The following is a 27,226-nucleotide window of genomic DNA, read 5'->3' as shown; positions in this document are numbered from 1 at the left end:
CATGAAAGCGACAGAAGGGAGAGCTCTAGGAAGTCAGAAAAGCTCTCTTGGATTCTGCTTTCTTCCTAAAGTTCAGCTACATTAAGGTCACATAAATACAAGCAACAGAAAGCTATCAGAGTCAAATCAATCCCATAAAAGTTATTACAGAAAATAAAGAAGCCAGACAACACCCCGGCCTGTACACAACGAAAGCCCGCCAGAGCGGCACGTCCACACAGTAAGTCAAAACTACCACCTGCCACCATAGAACAAGCTGGAAGACACTAAGAACGTACATAAGGCAGAAAAGAAGAACGTAAATCAGAACCACAAAAACTTAAAACGAAAGTGACAGAACTGAGGGGAAAACTTTTAGAACTACATGATAGCTCATTTTGGAAATTAAGAATAAAACTGAGGAAACAGGAATGAATAACACATGATGCGTTGAGAGCAATATAAGGTTTAAAAAAGAAAACCTGGAAAGAAATGAAGTGGCACATATTAGACAGGCAAAGAAAACAGAACAGATAATAGGAACCTCTAAGCGTGAAACTCAAAGCAGTAGAAGAGAACAAATGTTAAAAGCTGTAATTCACAAACGTTCCCTGAAAATCTGTTTTAAAAGTTTGACTACATGTTGAAAGAATGACTGCGTACCAGAGAAATTAACTCAGAACAATGAACACCAAGGCAGATAATACTATGGTTATTGAGCACTAAAGACAGTAAAAGTCCTTTGGTATCAAAACAGAAAGACAAGTGGCTTTTAAGGGAAACAGAGTCAAATAGTTGTCAGCTGCCTTTTCAACAGCATCATGTTACATTAGAGGAAAACAGAATAACATATTTAAGATATGTCAGGAAAATAAATGTAAGCTACTCATTGCATATGCAACAAATCCGGCCTTCAGGTAGGAAGGACACAGAAACACTGACTGCAACAGATAATTACGCAGGGAATATTGTTCCCATGAGGATGTTTTGAAGAAAGTTCTAGACAACAAACTCCAGGGCACCACAATGACTAGAGCAATGGTGACCTGTGAACTAGTAGGTAGGAATAAACATAGGGCTACTCATAGAACAAACCGTAAGTGCTGACTGGAAGGGAAAGAACGCAGAATTCAATGGATCTGCCCTGACAAAGCCAGGAGAATCTGACACCAAAAACGCGGAGCACGGGGGAGCATGTAAGAAAGGTACTTGGTGGTCTTCCGTAGTCACATTGGTGGAAGTGTCCATACCGTTACATTAAGACTGCTAGATGCGGGCCGGGCGTGGTGGCTCACGCCTGTAATCCCAGCACTTTGGGAGGCTGAGGAGGGTGGATCACAAGGTCAAGAGATCGAGACCATCCTGGTCAACAAGGTGAAACCCCATCTCTACTAAATATACAAAAAATTAGCTGTGCACAGTGGTGCGTGCCTGTAATCCCAGCTACTCAGGAGGCTGAGGCAGGAGAATTCTGAACCCAGGAGGCGGAGGTTGTGGTGAGCTGAGATCGCACCATTGCACACCAGCCTGGGTAACAAGAGCGAAACTCCGTCTCAAAAAAAAAAAAAAAAAAGACTGCTAGATGCATGACATGGGATAGAGGAAATGTCTAATTATTGGTTGCTGTAACTCTATGATACCTTGTGCTCTTGAGAATCAGTATACCCTGCATGGAAAACAAGAGACACAAATGTGCTATGAAACAGCTGTAGTAAGAATTCCTAAGTTCAAATTGGAGGGATCAGCATCAATTCATGTGACAGCCTTCAAAAACTCACATGTTGCCGGGTGTGGTGGTGGCACCTGAGGTCCCATCTACTCAGACGCTGAGGCAGGAGGATCGCTTGAGCCCAGTAGTTCAAGGCTGCAGTGACCCAAGATCACAGCTGTGAATGGCCACTGCACTCTAACCTGGGCAATATAGCGAGAACCCATGTCCGAAAAATAAAAAAATCACATGTATTTCTAGCTTTGTCTTACAAGGGACTAGAAACAATGACCTTCACGTAGCAATGTACACGTCTAGCAACCAGGTTTTGTTCTTGAAATGCCAGTTTCTCTAAGCAAAGCAGAGCTCCATAGATAACAGGTAATTCCAAGCCTGGGACAGAACATGGGCAACATGACATCTATCAAAGACTGCCAGGGTTGTGTCCCAAGGACTCAGAAGGCAAATGAAGAGGCCCGCACTGGCCAAAGCTGGACAAATGTGAGTGTCAGTATGAACGAATATCACAACATGCTGAGACGTGCCAAACATGTGCCATCCATGAGTTCATGATAATAGTTTTAATTAACTTGTCCTCTCTGGAGGGGGAGAGAAACCAACTCATTACTTGATAACTTTTAAATTCAGGGGAAGAACTGAGCACTTGTCTTCCCTTCCCCATATGAACTTCTCCATTTTATAACAAAATAGATGAAGGGCTGTTGTTTTATAGAAATAAGTTCAATTTATATATGAGAAATAAAAGGTAAAATTAAAATACTACCACTCCTCAACCCCCAGTGAATTAATGGGTCTATGCTCCGACCATCAATCAATACTTTCTGACATCACAGAGAGCGAGAGCTAGACATGATGTCCCTGGACATGTCCCTGGATGAAAGGGCACAGCCACTGCTGAGTCCTGCCAAACAGAATACACGAGTCCCTAGAGCCAGCTGCCAAGGATGAAAACACACAGGAATGCATGATGTACATCACGCAGACGCGTTCAGCAGACTCCAGAGTGTGAGGAAACGTGCTGGCTGAATGGCCCAGGGAAAGAGAAGCAGGTGAAGACACTGTGGATCAAAAGAGACCTAAAAGGCATCTCAGTGGAGACAGATCCTAAGGCTGAGCCACAGAGGCTGGGAATGCTCATGTGGGTGATAAAACCGTGAATAAACATGAAGAAGTGATGACCATGAGTGTCAAGACAGGGGCACGCAGGGCCAGAGCAAGGTGCTGACCAGAACAAGGTGCATAGAGCAACAGGAGGCACCATCGTGGTTTTCACAGAGATGGTGATTCATCTCACAACCAAACTTCTGCACCTTTGAGCAGACTTTTCCCACCCGTCCTAAGCCCAGGCTTGAGAACCGCCATGCTACTCTACACTTCTGGGAGCTCAACATTTTAGATTCCATGTATAAGGACAGGCAGTATTTGTCTTTCTGTGCCTGGCTTATTTCACTCAACATAAAGTCCTCCATATTCATGCAAATGACAGAAATTCCCCCTCCTTTTTAAAGGCTGAATAGTATTCCATTGTGCATCTATATCAGCACATTTACTTTATCTATTCCCCTGCTGCTGGACACCTAGAATGAGTCCATATCTTGGCTGTTATAAATAATGCTGCAGTGAGTCCATACCTTGGCTGTTATAAATAATGCTGCAGTGAATGTAGGAATGCAGACATCTTAACACACTGAGTTCATTTCCTTTGAATCTGTGCCAAGAAGCGGGACTGCTGGATCATATGGTAGTTCCATTTTTATTCTTTTTAGGAACCTCCATACTGTTTTCATAATGGCTACTATAATTTACATTCCCACCAACAGAGCACTAGGGTCCCCTTTTCTCTGCCTCCTCACCAACACTTGTCTTTTGGTTTTTAGTAACAGCCATCCTAACAGGTGTGAGGTGATAGCTTACTGTGGCCAAATGTAAGCTTTTTCTGATTTAACAAAATAACTGGTAACCTCACAGGTAAAAGCAGCACCTCGCCATTTCTGATGCTCTTTGTAATAACCACAGATATGCTGTCAATCCCCAGGAAGTCACCAGCAGGAGAATCACAGTCCTGCTTTAATTAATTGTCTTTACTCCTGTCTGCTGTCAGCCATGACATGCAAGCAGGAAGGCTCTTCTCCTCTCATTAGATAAAGTTCTTCATCACTTGTTCTTTCAAATCTCAAGGGATCCCTGTTGCAGTAAAAGAAGTTTAATTGCATTAACATGACAATATAGTTAATAAAAAAATTTACAACAAGAGCTTTTCCCTTTTTTGGTGGAGCTGAGCACTTGTCTCAGTTAAAAAGGAAAATACACTAGATCTATAATGGCTATCTTTAAAGCTTATCAAACAATGTACATTATGGATTAAATGAAATTCCTTCACAACCCTGACTGTACGATGAAATCTTTCAGGAAGCACTAAAAAGAAAAAAGAAAAAAACCTGGTGCCAGGACCACAGCCCAGAATAAGTGTATCAGGATTTATGTGAGTGGAGTAGCTGACTTCTCTTAGGTCTTAACCAGAAGATTCCTAAACACAATGAGCTCATTAAGCTGAAAGAGAAATAGGTTCAAACTATTTTTTATTTTAAAAACATCAAGAACTTAATAAAATAATAACCATCATTTACAGTAAGTTTTACTTACTGGGACAGTTTTAGGTTGTCTAAACTTTACTTAGGAAGGGACAAATAGGAAGTAAGAAGAAGGAAGAAGGAGAGAGGAAGAAAGAAACGAAGGGATGGAAAAGACAGGAAGTATGATGCCAGCTTCCCTTCAATTACTTTGAGGAACGTTTAGGACATCATCAGGAGTCTGCACATATTTAATTCAATTTCTAACATTGCCCACATACAGGATCCACACAGAGTCGCTCATTTAACATTTGTTTAGCAAATATTAATGTATACGAATTTCAGGCCACGCACAGTGGCTCACAGGTGCCTGTAGTGCCAGCACTTTGGGAGGCCGAGGTGGGTGAATCACCTGAGGTCAAGAATTCAAGACCAGCCTACCCAACATGGCAAAACCCCATCTGTACTAAAAATACAAAAAATTAGCCAGGCGTGGTGGTGGGCATCCTATAATCCCAGCTACTCCGGAGGCTGAGGCAGGAGAATCTCTTGAACCTGGGAGACAGAGGTTGCAGTGAGCAGAGATTGTACTACTGCACTCCAGCCTGAGTGACACAGTGAGACTCTGTAAAAAAAAAAAAAATTACACACACACACACACACAGACACACACACACACAGACACACACACACACACACACACACACACTTCTACAATGCACCCGACAGAGCGGCCAGCCTGGGAAGCCAGGATGGACCAGAGATCCGCTGCCTGTGGCCTGAACACAGCCTTAGGTCAGGCAGGTAAATAAAAACACATATGCCCCACTACCTACTAAAGTAGGGATGGTGATGAACACACTATGAAAATGTTGAAAAGGAGGAAATAATTTTGTAACATTACATTCTCTAGCGTTCTCATTGTGCTTCAGTTTGGGGTCCTGGTCAAAACCGGTGTTTAATAAATTCAATGAACAACATTTATTCTGAGTCAGGCACCACAAAGTGTGCCAGGAACACAAAGATGAAGAAAACACACTTATCCTCAATGGGCAGCCCCTTCCTCTGCAGGATGCACAGGCTGGAGGAACGGCCACGCTGCCTCGGCCCCTCACGCCAGCAGCACCGGGCAGGCGGCCCGTGAGCTCCCAAGGCCTGAGCGTATCTTCTCCCGGCTCCCCGCCAGGAGGAAGAAGCCACCACCTGCGTGTTACAGACGCAAACATGGAGATGCAGGGGCGACGGGACGGGGTCGAGACATGACTTGAACCCTGGGGATCTGGCTCCAGAATCCGTGTTTTTAACCATGCCATTAGCTTGCCAAGTAAGAGAAGAACAGTTTTTCTCCCTTGGGATGTTAGGGGTGGGATAGTCTAATGAGCACAGCAGCAGGTGTGCGCACGTGCGCTGCGAGAAGCGCGGGGAGAGAGGCAGAAAGCAGGAAACATGAAAGGAAACGAGCGCAGACTCTGGTATCATCCTTTGGTAAAGTGATGAGACAACAGATCTCCGTTTGGTACCATCTTCAAATAAACAGCTTGTTAACATGGTGCTTGCATGAAACTCCGTCTCCTTAGCAACACGGCCCTGTCCCCAGCAGGGCCCGCTGTCTCCAGAGCCCTTCCGGGGTCAAAGGGCAGTGCTTGCCGTGGGAAAGCCTGCACCGGAAGCCGGTGGCGCCATCCCGGAAGAGCCTCAGAGCGCATTCCCCAGTGAAGAGACGCCACCCCGGAAGAGCCTGAGCCTCCTGTGCCCCCACATGCCAGGCCCCAGACGCTCACAGGTGCCCGGCCCACAGGAACCCACTGGACCCCATCCCTGCCAGGGCGCCTGCAGGACCAGAGAATCGCCCCATCCAGAGCCTCTTCCAGGACGAGGCCACAGCGCCCGAGACCCACCATCCCACAGACGCCCGCGAGGCAGGGCCCAGGCCTGCGCCGCCATCTTCTCACCGGACGGCCGCATGGCGGCTATTCCCCGGGGAAGAACCTCCATGGGACGCTCACCTCCTGCCTGGGCCTTGCTGGGCACTGGAAACAGGCGGTGGCCCAGGCTTTCAGCCGAGACCCTGGCCTGGGGCTATGTTCTCCCACGTTGCCGTCTCTGTGGGATTCGGGTGTCTACGTTTAAAATCAGGAAAAGCCTCCGAACGCCACGGCCTTTGCGCCGCCGCTGTGCCCGTTGCTGCAGGTGCCCTTTACCTCTGGGCGTCTATTCTATGTGAGTGCGGAGCCATTCGTCCTCACAGACAAGACGCAGCAAAGGAAGGAACATGTCCTACACCCAAAATGACCAGACCTGTGACAAAGTGTCCGCCTTTGGCACATGAAGGATGAACACACACATTGCAGTTTCGCTGTGTCACAGGAAAGCGGTTCTCACTGAGAAAGTGACGGTGAGCCCGGACCCACAGGAAAGCAGTTCTCACTGAGAAAGTGATGGTGAGGGTGAGCCCGGACCCACAGGAAAGCGGTTCTCACTGAGACAGTGAGGGTGAGCCCGGACCCACAGGAAAGCAGTTCTCACTGAGAAAGTGACGGTGAGCCCGGACCCACAGGAAAGCAGTTCTCACTGAGACAGTGATGGTGAGGGTGAGTCCGGACCCACAGGAAAGCAGTTCTCACTGAGACAGTGACGGTGAGCCCGGACCCACAGGAAAGCGGTTCTCACTGAGACAGTGACGGTGAGCCCGGACCCACAGGAAAGCAGTTCTCACTGAGAAAGTGACGGTGAGCCCGGACCCACAGGAAAGCAGTTCTCACTGAGACAGTGACGGTGAGCCCGGACCCACAGGAAAGCAGTTCTCACTGAGACAGTGAGGGTGAGCCCGGACCCACAGGAAAGCAGTTCTCACTGAGACAGTGACGGTGAGCCCGGACCCACAGGAAAGCGGTTCTCACTGAGACAGTGACGGTGAGCCCGGACCCACAGGAAAGCAGTTCTCACTGAGAAAGTGACGGTGAGCCCGGACCCACAGGAAAGCAGTTCTCACTGAGACAGTGACGGTGAGCCCGGACCCACGGGAAAGCGGTTCTCACTGAGAAAGTGACGGTGAGCCCGGACCCACGGGAAAGCAGTTCTCACTGAGACAGTGACGGTGAGGGTGAGCCCGGACCCACAGGAAAGCAGTTCTCACTGAGAAAGTGATGGTGAGCCCGGACCCACAGGAAAGCAGTTCTCACTGAGACAGTGAGGGTGAGCCCGGACCCACAGGAAAGCGGTTCTCACTGAGACAGTGAGGGTGAGCCCGGACCCACAGGAAAGCAGTTCTCACTGAGACAGTGACGGTGAGCCCGGACCCACAGGAAAGCAGTTCTCACTGAGACAGTGACGGTGAGCCCGGACCCACAGGAAAGCGGTTCTCACTGAGACAGTGACGGTGAGCCTGGACCCACGGGAAAGCGGTTCTCACTGAGACAGTGACGGTGAGCCCGGACCCACAGGAAAGCGGTTCTCACTGAGACAGTGACGGTGAGCCCGGACCCACAGGAAAGCGGTTCTCACTGAGACAGTGACGGTGAGGGTGAGCCTGGACCCACAGGAAAGCAGTTCTCACTGAGAAAGTGACGGTGAGCCCGGACCCACAGGAAAGCAGTTCTCACTGAGAAAGTGACGGTGAGCCCGGACCCACAGGAAAGCGGTTCTCACTGAGACAATGACGGTGAGGGTGAGCCTGGACCCACAGGAAAGCAGTTCTCACTGAGAAAGTGACGGTGAGCCCGGACCCACAGGAAAGCAGTTCTCACTGAGAAAGTGACGGTGAGCCCGGACCCACGGGAAAGCGGTTCTCACTGAGACAGTGACAGTGAGCCCGGACCCACGGGAAAGCGGTTCTCACTGAGACAGTGACGGTGAGCCCGGACCCACAGGAAAGCGGTTCTCACTGAGAAAGTGACGGTGAGCCCGGACCCACAGGAAAGCGGTTCTCACTGAGACAGTGAGGGTGAGCCCGGACCCACAGGAAAGCAGTTCTCACTGAGAAAGTGACGGTGAGCCCGGACCCACAGGAAAGCAGTTCTCACTGAGACAGTGACGGTGAGCCCGGACCCACAGGAAAGCAGTTCTCACTGAGACAGTGACGGTGAGCCCGGACCCACAGGAAAGCGGTTCTCACTGAGACAGTGACGGTGAGGGTGAGCCCGGACCCACAGGAAAGCAGTTCTCACTGAGACAGTGACGGTGAGCCCGGACCCACAGGAAAGCAGTTCTCACTGAGACAGTGACGGTGAGCCTGGACCCACGGGAAAGCGGTTCTCACTGAGACAGTGACGGTGAGCCCGGACCCACGGGAAAGCGGTTCTCACTGAGACAGTGACGGTGAGCCCGGACCCACAGGAAAGCGGTTCTCACTGAGACAGTGACGGTGAGCCCGGACCCACAGGAAAGCGGTTCTCACTGAGACAATGATGGTGAGGGTGAGCCTGGACCCACAGGAAAGCAGTTCTCACTGAGAAAGTGACGGTGAGCCCGGACCCACAGGAAAGCAGTTCTCACTGAGAAAGTGACGGTGAGCCCGGACCCACGGGAAAGCGGTTCTCACTGAGACAGTGACAGTGAGCCCGGACCCACGGGAAAGCGGTTCTCACTGAGACAGTGACGGTGAGCCCAGACCCACAGGAAAGCAGTTCTCACTGAGACAGTGACAGTGAGCCCGGATCCAGAGGAAAGCGGTTCTCACTGAGACAGTGACGGTGAGGGTGAGCCCGGACCCACAGGAAAGCGGTTCTCACTGAGACAGTGACGGTGAGCCCGGACCCACAGGAAAGCGGTTCTCACTGAGACAGTGACGGTGAGCCCGGACCCACAGGAAAGCGGTTCTCACTGAGACAGTGACGGTGAGCCCGGACCCACGGGAAAGCGGTTCTCACTGAGAAAGTGACGGTGAGGGTGAGCCCGGACCCACAGGAAAGCAGTTCTCACTGAGACAGTGACGGTGAGGTGAGCCCGGACCCACAGGAAAGCAGTTCTCACTGAGACAGTGACGGTGAGCCCGGACCCACGGGAAAGCGGTTCTCACTGAGACAGTGACGGTGAGCCGGGACCCACAGGAAAGCAGTTCTCACTGAGACAGTGACGGTGAGCCGGGACCCACAGGAAAGCTGTTCTCACTAAGAAAGTGACAGTGAGCCCGGACCCATGCAATAGTGAGCGCCAGAGATCATCAGAGACAGGCTGGTAAAGGGAGAGAGCATTAACTGCAGACATGGGAAACCCTGAATTAATTGTAACATAATAGCCATAAATGCTCTTTAATCTCTAAGTATTTCAGGAATTTGGTGACACAGCCTAGCATGGAGAAAGGCATTTCATTCCAAGTTCACAGGTAGCAAACCTCAAGTTCAGGAAGAGAATCCATTCTAAGAGTGCTTCAGAACCCGCACTGTGGGCACGGCCGGCCACAAATGAACCCCCAGACACAGGAGCATGGAGATTACGACTACAAAGCCACTACCCAAAACCGCAGTATCAAGATAGAAGATGGAGAGAGGGGTGGGGAAGGGACCATTCAAGGGGCAGCCTGAAGCACCCGGCGGATTCTAAAATAAGGCCTGGCCTAGAAGCAATGTCCTAACCACGTTTCCATTTTTCACCTCATTTCTCCCAGTGTCTCAAACCCCAAATGTTGGCTTACTAGATTTGGGAAACAGATACTATTTGAACAGAAGTGGGTAATATCTTAAGTATATAAAGAGAAACTAAAATGTTTAAAGGTAAATGCTTTAAATGGTAGGCAATATTGCAAATAAAGTTTGATTCCTTACTACTCAGTTGTTCAGTGTATGGTGTCAGAGAAGGAAAATTAACTCCATCCAGATGAGGGCAGCCCCCGCTTCAATACCCATGCACACTAACACACATGCACCCCTACACACACACGTGTACATTAACATACATGCGCACACACAGGCACATATGTTACACAGTGTGATGGCCATGCTTGGGTAATGAAGTCTGATTCTAGAAAGTTTTGTTTTACTATTTCGACCTTTATTTTGGGTTCAGGGGTACGTGTGCACTTTTGTTACATGGATATACTGCATGAGGCTGAGGTTTGGGGTACGAATGATCCTGACATCCAGGTACTAAGCATAGTACCCAATAGGATCCTGTCACCCAGGTACAGAAGGTAGTACCCAATAGGGCATAGCACCCACTCAACCCCCTCCTTCATAGGAACAAGAAGGTTTCCCTTTTTTTTTTTTTTTTTTTTGCACTGATTTGATCAAGGAAGACAGTATTTTAAAGGCAGAAAGATTTAACCAGTCTAAAAACAAAACACGAGTCAAAGTCCAGGTAGGTGGAACACAGCAATGAGATTTGCACTTAATATTTCAGCTGAAAAGCATTCATTCTGTCCACCAAAAATGTCCTGAATGATGTCTTCATGGCACTGAGGAAGGCAGGCGTTTATGTTGGCCTGAATTTGCTCACAGCCTATTCCCAACCTCATGGAACTATAATGGCTTAAACTTCTCATCCCGTCATTATGCCTGGCTCATATTTTGCATGTTAAAACCCACAAATTAAAACAGCCACACACTGGCACACAGGGCTGGCTCTACCCCAAGAGAGTGGCAGCTGCGTGTGGGGTCGTGAAAGCCAGTGCTGCTCTGCTGGGACTGGTCAGCATGTGATCTAGTCCTCCACTTCTTCTATGAGTGGATTCACAAAATGACTGAATAGGATCGCATCCTGAGACAAGCCTGGTGTACTTGGCAACGCGGAGTTGCCTGGGAACGTGATTCAGCCCTGGTTTCCATTCCCCTAATGAATCCCACTCCTTGGTTACTGACTGACTCTGAATTGGGCAACGTCTCCATGCCTCTGTGCGTCCCACACAAGGGTGAGCCCACTGCACCAATGAAAAGGCACGAATTATCATCCCACTGAGGAGCCACCAGCTCCATAAATAATTTTTTTCTTTTTTACCACTTTGATAATGGCAAAGAGACTAATCCAACCTGTCATGTTCTGAGATAAAAGATGAAAAACTTCCTTTGCAGCTATTTTTCCAGGAAATATAGAAATTTTGTCTAAATCCATGATAAAAATAAAATCTCTAAAAGATGAAAAGTATGCATAAATTTAAATAAAAAATAAGTCTTCTGGCAGAAGAATAATGACCCCAAAAGAGGTCTACACTGTGATCTCTAGAACCTGAGAATTGGTGACTTCACACAGCAGAGGAGAGAAGCTGAGGGTCCTGGGATGGGACAGGGTGGTCCTGGACTAGCCATCGCCCACTCTTATTACAAAAGTCCTTAAGCCACAGAACCTGGACCCAGAGATGCATCAAAGACACTCCCACCCCACCCACTGCTGCTAGCTTTGCAGACAAAGGTAGGGACACAAGCCAAGGCAGGCAGGACCCTCCAAAGCTGGGAGAGGCTGAGAAACAGGTCACCCAGAACTCAAGAGGAGCTGGCCTGGCTGACACCTGGAGTTTAGCCCAGCAAGACCCCTCCTGAACTTCCAACCTCCAGAACTCTAAGACGATAAATGTGTATGGTTTAAGCCAAGGAGTGTATGGTAATTTGTCACAGCAGAAAGCCTGAATTATCTCAGGATATGGGTACTAGAGTGTTGACTCCCCCACTGCACCTTCCCAGAGTCTTAGGAATAAATGGGTGATGTCATGGCTACACTGAAGGAGCTCTCAGACACCAACATTAATCACATGTGTGCCATTTTTTTTAGAAACACTGTGAACACAACATGAAGATAGGTAAGCCCTGTGGCAACCCCAGTGCTGCTCGCTGAGATGATGGGAGGATGCGGCACTTGTCAGAGACTTGTCAGAGATGCTTACTGGGATTGCACCTTCATCTACATAAACCTGAAATCCAAATCAGCATGCTGTGTGAGAAACCACAGTGAATGAGGGGCCCTGTAGCCATCATCCCATTACAAAGAACTGACTCCCTGGAGGAAGCGCCCAACCCACATCCACACACCCCAGGCCATCTCTCTCCTCCTACTGATCTCCCAGTGTCTTCGCTGCTCAGCTCTCGCCCAAAGCTGAGCATAGTCTTCTGTCGTGAACCAGCAGAGGCTCTGCATGTGCTGCCCACTGTAGCTGACATTCTTACACAAATGTAGTTGTCCTCACTTCCTCCACTCTGAAAAGGGGAATAAAGCTTTAACACAAGTGCATAAGTGCTTATCAAAAAAATCAATGCAAAAGAAAAGTGACACATGACTATCCCATGACCAGGATTAGCATTTTCCCAAAATACAAAGATTATCTGACATTAGAAAACTTTAATAGTATCATTTCTCACTAAACACAACAGTGGGTTCACCAATCAGAGACAGAGACAAACAGAGCCTTGACTTACAGATACACCTAAATAAATCCAGAAGAATGCAGGTGATGACTATAAATAAAATTAAACTGTGACAGCTGGACCAGGTGCAGTGACTCATTTCTGGAATCCCAGCACTTTAAGAGGCCAAGACAGGTGGATCACCTGAGTCACAAGTTCAAGACCAGCCTGGCCAACATGGTAAAACCCCATCTTTACTAAAAATACACACACACAAAAAATAGCCAAGTGTGGTGGTTCACAGATGTAATCCTGGCTACTTGAAAGGCTGAGGCAGGAGAATCGCTTGAACCCAAGAAGCAGAAGTTGCAGTGAGCTGAGACTGCACTACAGCACTTCAGCCTGAGTGATGGAACAAGACTTCATCTCAAAAAAAATGTGACAGCTGAATGTGTAAATAGGTTTGTTGGCAAAGTAAGGCACCAAAGTCAGAAATTTTACTTCTTACATGTAAAACAAAGTAACTCAAATGGTACTCTAAGAAACAAAAATACTTGAATTGTAAATATACGAAAAAGGTTGAATACCTTGTTTTGATTTCAAAAGAATAAAATAAACATCCTAATAATACTGAAATGAGAAAACAGACCATGCAATGCATGCACCCCCCAAAAAAATAAGGAAAACAAGGAAGAAACATACTCAACAGCACGAGTAACTTAATAGCAGCGCACATTATGTATCATCTGCCAAACCAGGAACTATACCAAAAATTTAAAAAGCAAATGTTCAAAATTAAAACAACTGAACTCATGGAGATAGAGAGGAGAATGATGACCCTGAGGCTGGGAAGGGTCATGGGGCTTGGGGGAAAGTGGGGATAGTTTATGCGTCCAAAAAAGTAGAAAGAATGAACAAGGTCCAATATTTGATAACACAACAGGAGTGACTATAGTTTAATAATTTCATTGTACATTAAAAAATATCGAAGAGTATAACTGGATAGTTTGTAACACAAAGGATAAACACCTGAGGGGATGGAAACCCCAAGTGACCCTGATGTGATTATTACCCATTGCATGCCTGCATCAAAATATCTCAGGTACCCCATAAACATATATACCTACTATGTGCCCACAAAAATTATAACTTAAAAATTAAATAAATAAAAAGCAAATCTTAGGTGTACAATATTGGTGAGAGGGCAAATAGGTACAATTGCCTGGAAACTATATTAACACATAGAATGAATCTCCTTTAAATATTTTAAGTCCAAAGAACTATTATTCTAAGGAAATAATTAAGTATCCAAACAGAGGTAATTTACCCAAGCATTATTTATGTCACTGCAGAATTGAACATTGTTGTCAATAATGAGAGACTGCCACATAATCTGAGGTGTGCCCGTGTAATGGGGGACCTCAGAGCTATGAACACATTTTGAATATTTGATTGATAAGGAAAGTACCATAATATATTGCAGTTATTAGGCACAATGTATCCATTTTTATCAATATAAACTGTGAACTTATATGTGAATAAGAATACAGAAAATATGGAAAGTAAACTAAAATGTCCATAACAACCATTTCTGAATCTTTCAACCTGTCTCCATTTTGTTTATGTTAATTTTTCTATGGCCAGACATACTGCTTATATAGTTTGAAAAAAGAAATAGCTTAAAACAATTTATAATTATAATTTTCACAATTTCTACAAGTAAATCTCTGAACTAGATAGACAGAAGGTCCTCTTTACAATTAACATATCCACTTAATTTTAAATAATAATTTATTTCCTAACTTGTTAAACTAAAAGACTTAGAATTCTTTACTTATAAACAAACATGATGGGTATTCATCATCCCATACCAAGAAGGCCTTATAATAAGACAAGTGTTCTCTTTCCTTGAGAAACAAAGAGACTTTGTGGCATTTGGTCAAAGCTTGTCACCTTCGTGGGTGATGAACTGGGACAGGGGGAACAAATGTCATCAGGGTCAAAAAAGAGATACCGATGAACCTGAACCAGAACCCAGTTTCCAACAGCCGGGCAAATATTGATTATTTTTACACATTCTGCCTCCACTTTATTTTGTCATGTTAGAAACTGGATTCTTCACCAATATAACAGGCAATATCAGGGATCTCATGGTGTTCTTGCCAGAGAAATGGAAGAGAGTACTATGATGTCCCTGATCTAGCCTCATAAACAGTGAAATCAAGTTAGTCTCAGGGGTTTAATTTTTTTTTTAAAGTAGGCTTGTCAAAGCTAAACACACTCAAATAAATTAGAAGTCATTCCCAAACTCTTAACTAAAAGCCAGTGATTCCTTATCCAGTAGAAATGAAAAATAGTATGTTTTAATACAGAGTTGCTTCTTGGCACACAAATCCATTACATACAGAAACTTAGAAAATAAATGTGTCCTACTTAGTTCCTTTTTCCACAGTCTTTGTCTCTGTGCATCACATATCTATTCAGTTACCTTGAGGAAAGAGAGTTTTCTTTTGCAAAATAAATTAGATTTCTACATTCACGATTATTGTGGGTTGACCCAGAACTAATGCTAAGAATTCATGCTATGATTTGTCGTATTTCAAATGAGACAAAGTATCAAAATGCAGTTATTCTAATGCTTGTCTAAGCACAATAAAAATGTAAATACCCACTTCTGCCAAGATGGCTGAATAGGAAGAGTTCCCGAGCACAGGTCCCAGCAAAGGCAATGCAGAAGGTGAGTGAGCTCTGCATTTACAACTGAGGTACCAGGTTCATCTCAATGGGACTGGCTGGACAGTGGGTGTAGCCCAAGAAGGGCAAACCAAGCCAGGGCAGGGCGCTGCCTCACCCAGGAAGTGCAACTGGCCAGAGGACTCCCCTCCTACCCAACAAAGGCCATAGGGAATGTTTCCCCTCCAGCACACCAGTTCAGAGACTACGCTCCTCCCTTGGTCTTTACAACCCACAGACCAGGAGATCCCCGCTGGGCCCACAAGCACCATGAGTTACCAGCACAGATCTGAGCGGCCAGCGCCTGTGGGTTGGCAGCGCGAATCTAGGTGGCCGTTTTGGCTGGTGCCTGGAGTGCCTGCAAGACTGAGCTTTCTGCTCCCCAGAAAGAGGCAGAGCTGAAGGCAGGGAGCCAAGTGATATAGCCTGGGGGGTCCCACCCTTTACAAAGACCAGCAAACTGAAACGCTCTGTCTTCAGAGTTTCATAGCCAGTACATGGGTTTGAGCTTAACCCTCAAAATGATCGAGCTTGGTTGGAGGAAGGGTGTCCACCATTGCTGAGGCAGTTCTAAGCTTACATGTGTTAAAAAAAAAAAAAAAAGCCAGAGGAAGATTACACAGCAGCTGGAATGAGCCCGTGGCAGCTCAGCAGTGCCCCTGCAGGCAGACTGTGATTAGACTCCCTCCTTGCTGGGCAGGGCATATCTGAAAAAAAGCAGCATATCAGGGACTTATAAATGAAACCCTCCCATGTTGGGACAGAGCACCCGGGAAAAGGGGCAATGGTGAGTTCTGCTGCAGCAGATGTAAACGTACCTGCCCAGCAGCTCCAAAGGGAGCAACAGAGCTCCCAACACAGCACTTGAGCTCCAATAAGGGACAGAATGCCTCTGCAAGCAGCTCCCTGTCCCCTATATAACCAAAAAGATGCCTCATACAGGAGAGCTCTGGCTGGCATCTAGTGGGTACCCTTCTGAGATGAAGCTACCAGAGGAAAAACATTTAAATCCGGGAAATACAGAGAACACCACAAAGATATTCCTCAAGAAGAGCAACCCCAAGGCACATAATAGTCAGATTCACCAGGGTTAAAATGAAGGAAGAAATGCTAAGCGCAGCCAGAGAGAAAGGTCAGGTTATCCACAAAGAGAAGCCCATCAGACTCAGAGTGGATCTCTCAGCAGAAACCCTACAAGTCAGAAGTGAGTGGGGGCCAACATTCAACATCCTTACAGAAAAGAACTTTCAACCCAGAATTTCATTTCCAGCCAAACAGAGCTTCATAAGTGAAGTAGAAATAAAATCCTTTACAGACAATCAACTGCTGAGAGATTTCATCACCACCAGGCCTGCCTTACAAGAGCTCCTGAAGGAAGCACTAAACGTGGAAAGAAATAACCAGTACCCACCACTGCAAAAATGTACCAAATGGTAAAGACCATCCACACAATGAAAAAAACTGCACCAACTAACAGGCAAGAACCAGCTAGTATCAAAATGGCAGGATCAAATTTACACATAACAATATTAACCTTAAATGTAAATGGTCTAAATGTCCAATCAAAAAACACAGACTGACAAATTGGATAGACAGTCAAGACCCATTGGTCTCCTGCTGTATTCAGGAGACCCATCTCATGTGGAAAGACACACATAGACTCGATATAAAGGAATAGAAGAAGATTTATCAAGCAAATGGAGAGCGAAAAGCAGCAGGGGTTGCAATCCTAGTCTCTGATAAAATGAACTTTAAACAACAAAGATTAAAAGAGATGAAGAAGGGCATTACATAATGGTAAAAGGATCAATGCAATGAAAAGAAATAACTATCTTATATATGCACCCAATACAGGAGCACCCAGATACATAAAGCAAGTTCTTAACAACCTACAGAGACTTATACTCTCACACAATAATAATGGAAGACCTTAACACTCTGCTGTCAATATTAAACAGATCAACAAGATAGGAAATTAACAAGGATATCCAGGATTTGAACACAGATCCAGACCAGGTGGACCGAATAGACATCTACAGAACTCTCCATCCCAAACCACAGAATACACATTCTTTTCAGCACCACATTGCACTTACTCTAAAATTGATCACATAATTGGAAGTAAATCACTCCTCAGCACATGCAAAAGAATGGAAATCATAACAACCACTCTCTCAGACCACAATGTAATCAAGTTGGAACTCAGGATTAAGAAAGTCACTCAAAACTGCACAACTACATGGAAACTTAACAACCTGCCCCTCAACTGGATAAACAATGAAACGAAGGCAGAAATAAAGATGCTCTTCACAGCCAGTGATAACGAAGATACAATGTCCCAGAATCTCTGGGACATATTTAAAGCAGTGTCTAGAGAGAAATTAACAGCACTAAATGACCATACGAGAAGTCAGGAAAGATCTAAAATTGACACCCTATCATCAAAATTGAAAGAGCTAGAGGAGCAAGATCAAATAAATTTAAATGTTACAGAAGACAAGAAATAACTAAGATCAGAGTAAAACTGAAGGAAATAGAAACACAGAAGAAAACCCTTCAAAAAATCAATGAATCAAGGAACTGGTTTTTTAAAAAGGTCAACAAAATAAACCACTAGCCAGACTCATTAAAAAGAAAAGAGAGAAGAATTGAATAGACGTAATAAAAAAATGATAATGGAGATATTACCACCAATTCTAAAGAAATACAAACTACCATCAGAGATTACTACAAACAACTCTATGCACATAGACCAGTAAGTCTAGAAGAAATGGATAAATTCTTGGACACTTCCTTCCTCCCAAGACTAAACCCAGAAGAAGTTGAATCCCTGAATAGACCAATAACAAAGTCTGAAGTTGAGGCAGAAATTAATAGCCTATCAACCAAAAAAAGTACAGGACCAAATGGGTTCACAACCAAATTCTACCAGATGCACAAAGAGGAGTTGATATCATTTCTAATGAAACTATTCCAAACAATACAAAAAGAGAGAATCCTCCCTAACTCATTTTATGAGACCAACATCATCCTGATACCAAAACCTGGCAGAGACACAACTAAAAAAGAAAACTTCAGGCCAATATCCGTGATGAACATTGACACAAAAATCTTCACTAAAATACTGGCAAACTGAATGCAATAGCACATCAAAAAGATTATCCATCATGATCATGTAGGCTTCATTCCGGGGATGCAAGGCTGGTTCAACATATGCAAATCTATAAACATAATCCACCACATAAACAGAACCAAAGACAAAAACCACATAATCATCACAATAGATGCAGAGAAGGCCTGTGACAAAATTCAACAGCGCTTCATGCTAAAAACTCTCAATAAACTAGGTATTGACAGAACATATCATAAAATGATAAAAGCTATATATGACAAATCTACAGCCAATATACTGAATGGGCAAAAGGTGGAAGAATTCCCTTTGAAATCAGGCACTAGACAAGGATGCCCTCTCTCACCACTCCTTTTCAACATAGTATTGGAAGTTCTAACCAGAGCAATCAGGCAAGAAAAAGAAATACAGGGTATTCAAATAGGAAGGAGGAAGTCAAACTGTCTCTATTTGCAGATGACATGACTGTATATTTAAAGACCCCATCATCTCAGCCCAAAATCTCCTTAAGATGATAAGCAACTTCAGCAAAGTCTCAAGATACACAATCAATGTGCAAAAATCACAAGCACTCCTATATACCAATAACAGACAAGCAGAGAGCTAAATCATGAGTGGACTCCCATTCACAATTGCTACAAAGAGAATAAAATACCTAGGAATACAACTAACAGAAGACATGAAGGACCCCTTCAAGGAGAACTACAAACCACTGCTCAAGGAAATAAGAGAGGACACAAATGGATGGAAAAACATCCCATGCTGATGGTTAGGAAGAATCAGTATCATGAAAATGGCCATACTGCCCAAAATAATTTATAGATTCAATGCTATCCCCATCAAGCTACCATTGACCTTCTTCACAGACTGAAAAAAAACACCTTAAACTTCATATGGAACCCCCAGAAAAAGCCCACATAGCCAGGGCAATCCTAAGCAAAAAGAACAAAGCTGGAGATATCACACTATCTGATTTCAAACTATACTACAAGGCTACAGTAATCAAAACAGCATGGTACTGGTACCAAAACAGAGATATAGACCAATGGAACAGAACGGGGTCTCAGAAGTAATGCCACATGTCTACAACCATCTGATCTTAGACAAACCTGACAAAAACAAGCAATGGAGAAAGGATTCCATTTAATAAATGGTGTTGGGAAAACTGGCTAGCCATGTGCAGAAAGCTGAACCTGGACCCCTTCCTTGTACCTTACACTAAAATTAACTCCAGATGGGTTAAAGATTTAGCATAAGAAGACTTAACACCATAAAAACTCTGGAAGAAAACCTAGGCAGCACCATTCAGGACATAGGTATATGCAAGGACTTCATGACTAAAACACCAAAAGCATTGGCAACAAAAGCCAAAATAGACAAAAAGGATCTAATTAAACTTAAGAGCTTCTGCACCACAAAAGAAACTATCATTAGAGTGACCTGGCAACCAACAGAATGGAAAAAAAATTTCTGCAAGCTACCCATCTGACAAAGGGCTAATATCCAGAATCTACAAAGAACTAAAGTAGATTTACAAGAAAAAACAAACAGTCCCATCAAAAAGTGAGCAAAGTATATGAACAGACACTTTTCAAAAGAAGACATTTATGCGGCCAACAAACATATGGAAAAGTGCTCATCATCACCGCTCATTAGAGAAATGCAAATCAAAACCACACAGATACCATCTCTCAGCAGTTAGAATGGTGATCATTAAAAAATCTGGAGACAACAGATGCTGGAGAGGATGTGGAGAAGTAAGAATGCTTTTACACTGCTGGTGGGTGAACAATAGGAACACATTAACAGAGGAGGTGAATATCACACACTGGGGTCTGTTGGGAGGTAGGTGGCTGGGGGAGAGATGGCAGGGGTGGGCAGGTTGGGGAGGGATAACATTGGGAGAAATGCCTGATGTCAGTGACAGGGGGATGGAGGCAGCAAACCACCATGGCATGTGTGTACCTATGCAACAATCCTGCAAGTTTTGCACATGTACCCCAGAACTTAAAGTAGAATAAAAAATATCTCTATTAAAATAAAAGAAAGAAATGTAAATACTCTTCTAAGTTCTGCGTGAAGACTGCAATTTCAATAATTACCAAAGTAAGGGATATACAAGCAATTACTTACACTGAACCATCACATCATTGAAGTAACCATTTGAATAAGTTCAGTAGGTTATTCCTGAAAGTGCAAATATGTATTTTAAAAACACTCCATCTAAATGAGTTTTCAGGCAAATCTGCTCCCAGTCAATGCCCTAAGAACACCCATGAAAAATCCTGGCATGAAGACAAACAGTTCTACCCTAAGGTTATATTATCTCCTTATCTTTCTTATTCACACTCCAGAAGACACCTAAGTTTTACAGGTTAGGTAATAAAAATGAAGTCCTCAACATTTTGATCTCGGCTATGAGGCCACCCAGGCACCGTAGGCTGCTCAGTGGCATCCATGACCATGAGCTGTGGGATGCCAAAGGTAACACCCTCCAGCTCTGTGAACAAAAATGTCTCCCCACATTACCAAATGTCCCCAGGGGAAAAACTGCCCCCATTTGAAAACCATTGCCATAAGGGAAACAGTGTCCACCCCCTGTGAGTATGGGCAAGCCCTCCCTGGTTCTGAAACACCTCCCCTAGTGAGAGAGAATGGAAAGACTGGATGTTTCTATGAAAACATTCATGAGAAAGGCTGGAGTTAGGATGGGAAGTAAGGACACCCATAAGCTTCTCTCTCCTTCCTCAAATCCACATAAATGACTGAGGCCTAAGAAGAAATCCCAAACATAGCTGGGAAACAGGAGCATGAAGGCCACTAATGAAACACAGCACTGATGTCCCTTGAGCAGCAGAAGAGATTAGTCACCATGACTGAGTGAAGCCTGGAAGGGTAGAGAGGGCTGCGAGAGGGGGCGCGGACCCCTCAAGCCACCAGACAGTGGGCACAGGCAGATGGCAGGGCTCCTGGCTAATTCTGCCCATCAAAACTTAACTACTTCCCAAGAATGTTACAAAAACACAAAAATAAGCAGCACCCAAAAAAGCGAAAATTCACAGGGAAATTCTGTAACACTAAATGCCTGTAGGAGAAAAGTCTCACATCACTGACTTCAGCTTTAACCTTTAAAAAACCTGAAGAACAAGAGCAAATTAAAATCAAAGTGAATGAAAGAACGGAAATCATAAAGACCAGGACAGACAGGAGGAAAGCTGGGAATATAAACACAGCAATGAAAATCAATAAAGCCAAAAGGAAGGAAACCAGGACACTGAAGAGGTGTCTGCACACCCATGTTTCCTGAAGCTCTGCTTCCAACAGCCAAGATCTGGAATCAACCTAAGTGTCCATCCACAGACGAATGGATAAAGAAAATGTGGTGCACATACACAGTGGAGTACTATGCAGCCATAAAAAAGAATGAGATCCTGTCATTTGAACAACACGGATGGAACTGGAGTTCATTATGTTAAGTGAAGTAAGCTGGGCACAGAAATAAACACAGCATGTTCTCAATTATTTGTGGGAGTAAAAATTAAAACACTGAACTCATGGAGTCAGAGAATAGAAGGATGGTTACCAGGGTAGTGGGGGTTAAGAGGGGCTGGTTAACATGTACAAAACATAGAATGAATGAAACATGTCTGAGAGCATAACAGGGCAACTGCAGTCGACGATAATTTACTGTACATTTTAAGTAACTGGATTGTTCATATCACAGGATAAGTGCTTGAGATGACAGATACCTTTGTTATCCCTATGTGATTATTATGAATTGCATGCCAGTATCAGAATATCCCAAGTACCCCACAAATACGTACACCGACAAAAGTTAAATGTACCCACAAAAATTAAATACTAAAAAGAAAAACAAGGAAACCAAAACGTGGTTCATTGATGAAATCAATAAAATGGATAAACCTCAGACTGAAGAGGAAGAAAAGCAAATCAGCAACATCTGGAATGTGGGAGATGATTCATCACAGATAATAAGGGAAAACGATGAACTCTGTGCTAACAATGTTGAGACTTACCATTTCTCAGTGAGTGGGGGATGTTCTGCCCACAGGACTTGGCGGTGCTGAAGCCTGCCTGGCACTCACTGCTTGAGGGAGGTGTGGCTGTCTCTGGGCAGAGGCCAGCTGCTGTGGAATGGCCTCCATGCTCAGGATAACCCACAACAGAGAACTCTCTAATCCCAAATGCCAACTGTGGTGCCGGGTCTCCTAAAGGTATACAGTTTCCCATGGAAAACTCCACCCTCCCAAGGTAGAATCTAACAGAAAAGCCTCATTCAGCTGCTGTGTGGCTGAACCACAGGCACGTGGGTCTCAGGCGTCCAGGGCACGTGTCTGTCCTGATGGCCATGAAGATGGTTCTGTGGGCTCATTTTGTGGACTGTGAGGGCAGAGGAGCCCTCCGCTGGCTGGGTTTGCAGTGGGTTTAGGGGGGTTTCCTCAAGCCGGCTCCTGCAGGATATAGTTGGTATCTGACTTGTACCTTGACCCAACACAGGGTGCAGCTTGTCCTGCCGCTGGAAGACCTCGCTCCAGAGACCACCATGGAGGTGGGGAGGTCCCTCTCAAAATATCTGTTTCCTGTCCCTGATGCCCTGCAGCTTCCATTGCCCTCTGGGAGTAAGGTGCCAGGGGACACGCAGGGTGCTCCAGTGAGTTGCGGCTGGATGCTGAGCTGCCTGTGCCACTAGACCAGTGAGCAGAAAGGAAGCAGGTGTGACCACATCCCCAGGTGCAGGAGAGCCTCTGCTGCTGATGAGGCCGGCGTGTCTGGCCCCAGGGTCCCGGAATAGCTGCACTACCACACCTACCAGACAAAGCCTGCAGCAGATGGCAGTGACCAGTGACCACACACAGGCAGAACCACAGGAGGTCAACACTCATCTTCACCAGAGGGAAAGGCTCGGAGCCAGGAATGGGGCCAGGACAAGGGGAACACACATGAGGGTGGGGACAGGAGTCATGAACACTGGGTCCTCAACCCACAAAAGCTTCCTGTAGCACTGCTGTGTCGTGTAGATATTTATATAAGAAAACTAAGCCAACGCGCACCCCCATTCCTGCGGGGAACCTTGGCAGCATCTCAATCAAGATGGGCTGTGCTGAACCAGAGAAAGAAGGCATGTGCCCAGGCACGCCTGCAATCCCAGCACTGTGGGAGCCGAGGCAAAGAGATTGCCTGAACCCAGGAGTTCAAGACCAGCCTGGGCAACATGGCAAAATCCCATCTCTACAAAAACTACAAATATGAGCAGGGCATGGTGGAAAACACTTGCAGGCCCAGCTATTCAGGGGGCTGAGGTGGGAGGATCACCTAAGCCCAGGAGGTTGAGGCTGCGGTGAGCCACGACAGCACGCTGCACTCCAGCCTGAGTGACAGATGGACAAAAGAATAAGAAAGAAGGATGAAGAAAGAGGAGGAAGAGGAAGAAAGAAGGAAGAAGGAACCTCATCCCAGTACCCTTTAGGAATTACAGGACATGACGAATGAGACTGCAGCTTCCCCTCTGGTATAAAGCCACGTGGGATTCCATCCTATAAGGGATATCTGTGCCTCACGGGAGCTGCCATTGTTACCACGCAGAAGAATGAAAGGACAGCCAGGTGGATGGACCCAGGCCACAGACTCCAGGCCTCACGAATGGCCTCCCTGCACTTCTGACAGCGCCCCGTGCTGAGAATGACCCCTTCCCAAAGTGCAAGACAAAACAAAAACAAACATCAACAACAAAAAGGATTTGATCAACATCTCTGGCAGCTGGAGGCAGGCGCCGTAGCTGCATCCCGACACCCGAACATCCCTGCTGGGGTGCGTGTCCCAGGAAGGGCTCTGTGTGGAGCTCTGAGAGGTATCCTGTTGAGTTCCATGCTGCTGGAGCTGGTGGAGGCTGCAACCTCTTTACCCAGCCTGGTCAAGGGTCTGTGGGATACCTGATACCGTTTTCGACAAGTTACTTTCTGTGTAAACACACCACAGTGAGTCTTACTTTGCAATTCAGCTCCCTAACTAACTTACAGGAAAAATACCATTTGCCCCTTGCTGCTTACAGGGAGTTTCAATGGAGAGCTGACGAGTGTACTATGGACTGTCTTTCCAATCCGAGGGGAAGGCAGATATCAAAAAATAATAATAAATGCAAGCTTGGCTTACAACTCTTCAGAAGCTGCACACAGAACTCCTGAAACCCCAGCACAAGAGCTGCCTGGTCCTGGGGTGAGGGGCAACTTGGTCTGGCACCACCTTCTGAGGCTACCAAGCAGGTAGAGCAAGGGTTGGAACCCTGAGCCAGGGTGTGTGAAGCTGCCACCAAGTGAGACGGAAAAGAAGGAAAGAAACAGAAGGTGACAGGGCAGAGGCAGCAGCATGGCCCACCCGAAATTCAGACCTTTCCATCAGTGCAAAGCTCTTCTGGAATAAGAAATAAGATTGGATCATACCTAACCCTCTCTTCCCTTCCATAAATCACACAAAATGCCGTCTCCATGACCTTGCTTCACCCACTGGCACTGGGGCAGGTAAACTGACAGAACCCTTCTCTCAAATCTGCTCTTTGTGGGTCTGGGGGCTGCAGAGGGGGGCACAGCCACTGGACAGTCCCTGCAGCACCCCGGCAGTGGTCACTGTGGCATCCACAGCCCTGGATGCTGCTGTCCTGTGTCACTACGCCCAGGCCTCTGGATGTGCACTCCTATTTCCCCACACACACAAAGCCCCACTCACCACCGGATTCCACAGGAAAGCTCTTTGAAAACCTCTGGAAAATAATTCAGATTGCCACTGGAAAAGTTCCATTCTGGTGGTATCTGGGGACAATTGGCAGTCACACTTAGGCTGGGTGAATGCACGGATTCATTCGGAGCACATGCGGTGCCGTGGCCCTGCTCCTACCCTATCAGGCCTCCCAAACTTCCCAACGTTCTCTCACCACTGCCAATGGTAACAGAGCAACAAACGCTGCGCACATGAGAAGTTTGTAAACATGGCTCTGTTTGAACAGGAAAACATCGGGCTGACACTGTGAGCAGTGCTTGCAGCCTCTATGGCTTCTGCCCCAGGAACACTCACCCCCACCCGGCCTTACCACACCTGCTGCCTGGCTCTTTCTGGGCGGCCGGCTCGCGGCCGGGCCCGTCATCCCTGCACCCCCTCCCCGGGCACAGCACCCATCACAGCAGGCAGTAAGCAAATCCTAGGTAAGGACCGCAGGACAGACACACACAGGAAGCCAGAGCGAGGTCACACTGTACCTGAGCAGTCCCCATTGTGGCTGGGCTGGGCACAGGCAGGAGGTTCGCAGCCGCCAGGGATGCCGCACAGGGCTAGGGCCAAGCCTCGGATGGCGAGAAAGCCTAGGTGAGGAATGGATAGAAATGGGGAAAATGTGATAAAAAGGGCAAATAAACTTCCCCATGGGGAAGAGAAAACATGGAATATATATCAAAAAGTGAGACTAAGCAATAATCAGCTGAGAACAGCGACATGGCAAGAATAAGTAGGCACAGAAACTATGTAACAATCACCACCAGGCGTTCGTCCATCAGATCACAGAATGGCATGCTATGTACGGGGATCCAGGATGCACGGCCGTGGAAACTTATGTCCGTTCTAAAGCAGGATTTAAAGTGATCATAAAATAGGTCTAACCATTTTGAAATACTGAACCAAAGAGAAATAGTAATATCATACTTTAAATTAGGAGTTATGATTTCTTAGATAATCTGATGATAAAAATGGTATTTCTGAACTCAGTGCACTTCTGTAAAGAACCAAGCAGCTTCCAAAAAAACAAAAAAGCAGTACCAGAGAATATTAATAATTGATCATTTTCTTTCCAGGAGACAAAAATACTGTATACCCAGATGAAATTCAGCATAGCATGTTTTTTAAAAGAAGGTGCTAATACATACATTTTCAAAAATTACAAAATTCCCTGCTCATTTTCTCCATTGCATATGCATGCATGAAATTATTATTACCCGCCAGAAATAATCAAACGAAGTGTGTTTTTTTTTTTTTTTTTTGAGGCGGAGTTTCACTCTTGTTACCCAGGCTGGAGTGCAATGGCGCGATCTCGGCTCACCGCAACCTCCACCTCCTGGGTTCAGGCAATTCTCCCGCCTCAGCCTCCTGAGTAGCTGGGATTACAGGCACGTGCCACCATGCCCAGCTAATTTTTTGTATTTTTAGTAGAGATGGGGTTTCACCATGTTGACCAGGATGGTCTCGATCTCTTGATCTTGTGATCTGCCCTCCTCGGCCTCCCAAAGTGCTAAGATTACAGGCTTGAGCCACCATGCCCGGCCACGAAGTGTGTTTTTTTAGGAGATACTAGGTTTATAAAGTTTCACTGGAAACTTATGCCACTCTGTTCCTCTCGCTGAGCTGGTGTGATCACAAAACACTCTCCTACATACACTTTATGTGCCTTAAAAACTATGATCACGTTATACGAATTTTCCTGAAGGTCAGGGCTGCTGAGCATTGCCTGCTATCCGCCGAAAATTGGTTATTGCCAAAATCTCTGACCAAGCATCAATCTGATGATCAGTCACTTAATGCCATGTAATTACTAAATGTAAAGTTCTAATAAGGTAAGAAAATTAGCTGACTTTCATTGTAGAAAGCGCATTTGGGAAATGTTCATTACACAATAATATACAACCTGAAAATCAACCGTTGGTTTCCTGTAACCAGTTAATATACACTTTGTGTGATTGTCAGCCTAAACTGCATATTCATTTCCAGGCACTTACTGCCAAACTCTCTACCTTTCTGGAATTTACATTCTGCTCTTCAA

The 27,226-nt window shown here is 45.6% G+C and overlaps 1 protein-coding gene across 2 annotated transcripts in view; it reads right to left on the bottom strand.

The window, feature by feature from the left end:
* The window catches only part of DLGAP2 (DLG associated protein 2), a 923,452-nt gene that overhangs the window by 790,913 nt on the left and 105,313 nt on the right, over positions 1-27,226 (bottom strand). Inside the window, exon 2 of one of the 2 annotated variants that reach the window (XM_054243655.2) lies at positions 25,677-25,778. The exons of the other annotated variant lie outside the window; for it this stretch is intronic. Within the exon in view, the coding sequence (XP_054099630.1) occupies positions 25,677-25,691 (15 nt within the window). The 5' untranslated portion in view covers positions 25,692-25,778. The remainder of the gene's footprint in view (positions 1-25,676; positions 25,779-27,226) is intronic. 2 annotated transcript variants of the gene reach the window in all.

The sequence above is a fragment of the Callithrix jacchus genome, chromosome 13, assembly GCF_049354715.1.
Source record: "Callithrix jacchus isolate 240 chromosome 13, calJac240_pri, whole genome shotgun sequence".
In the NCBI taxonomy this organism is placed as follows: Eukaryota; Metazoa; Chordata; class Mammalia; order Primates; family Cebidae; genus Callithrix; species Callithrix jacchus.
Note: the sequence above shows the minus strand (reverse complement) of the source record. Positions and strands in the feature narration are given on the sequence as shown.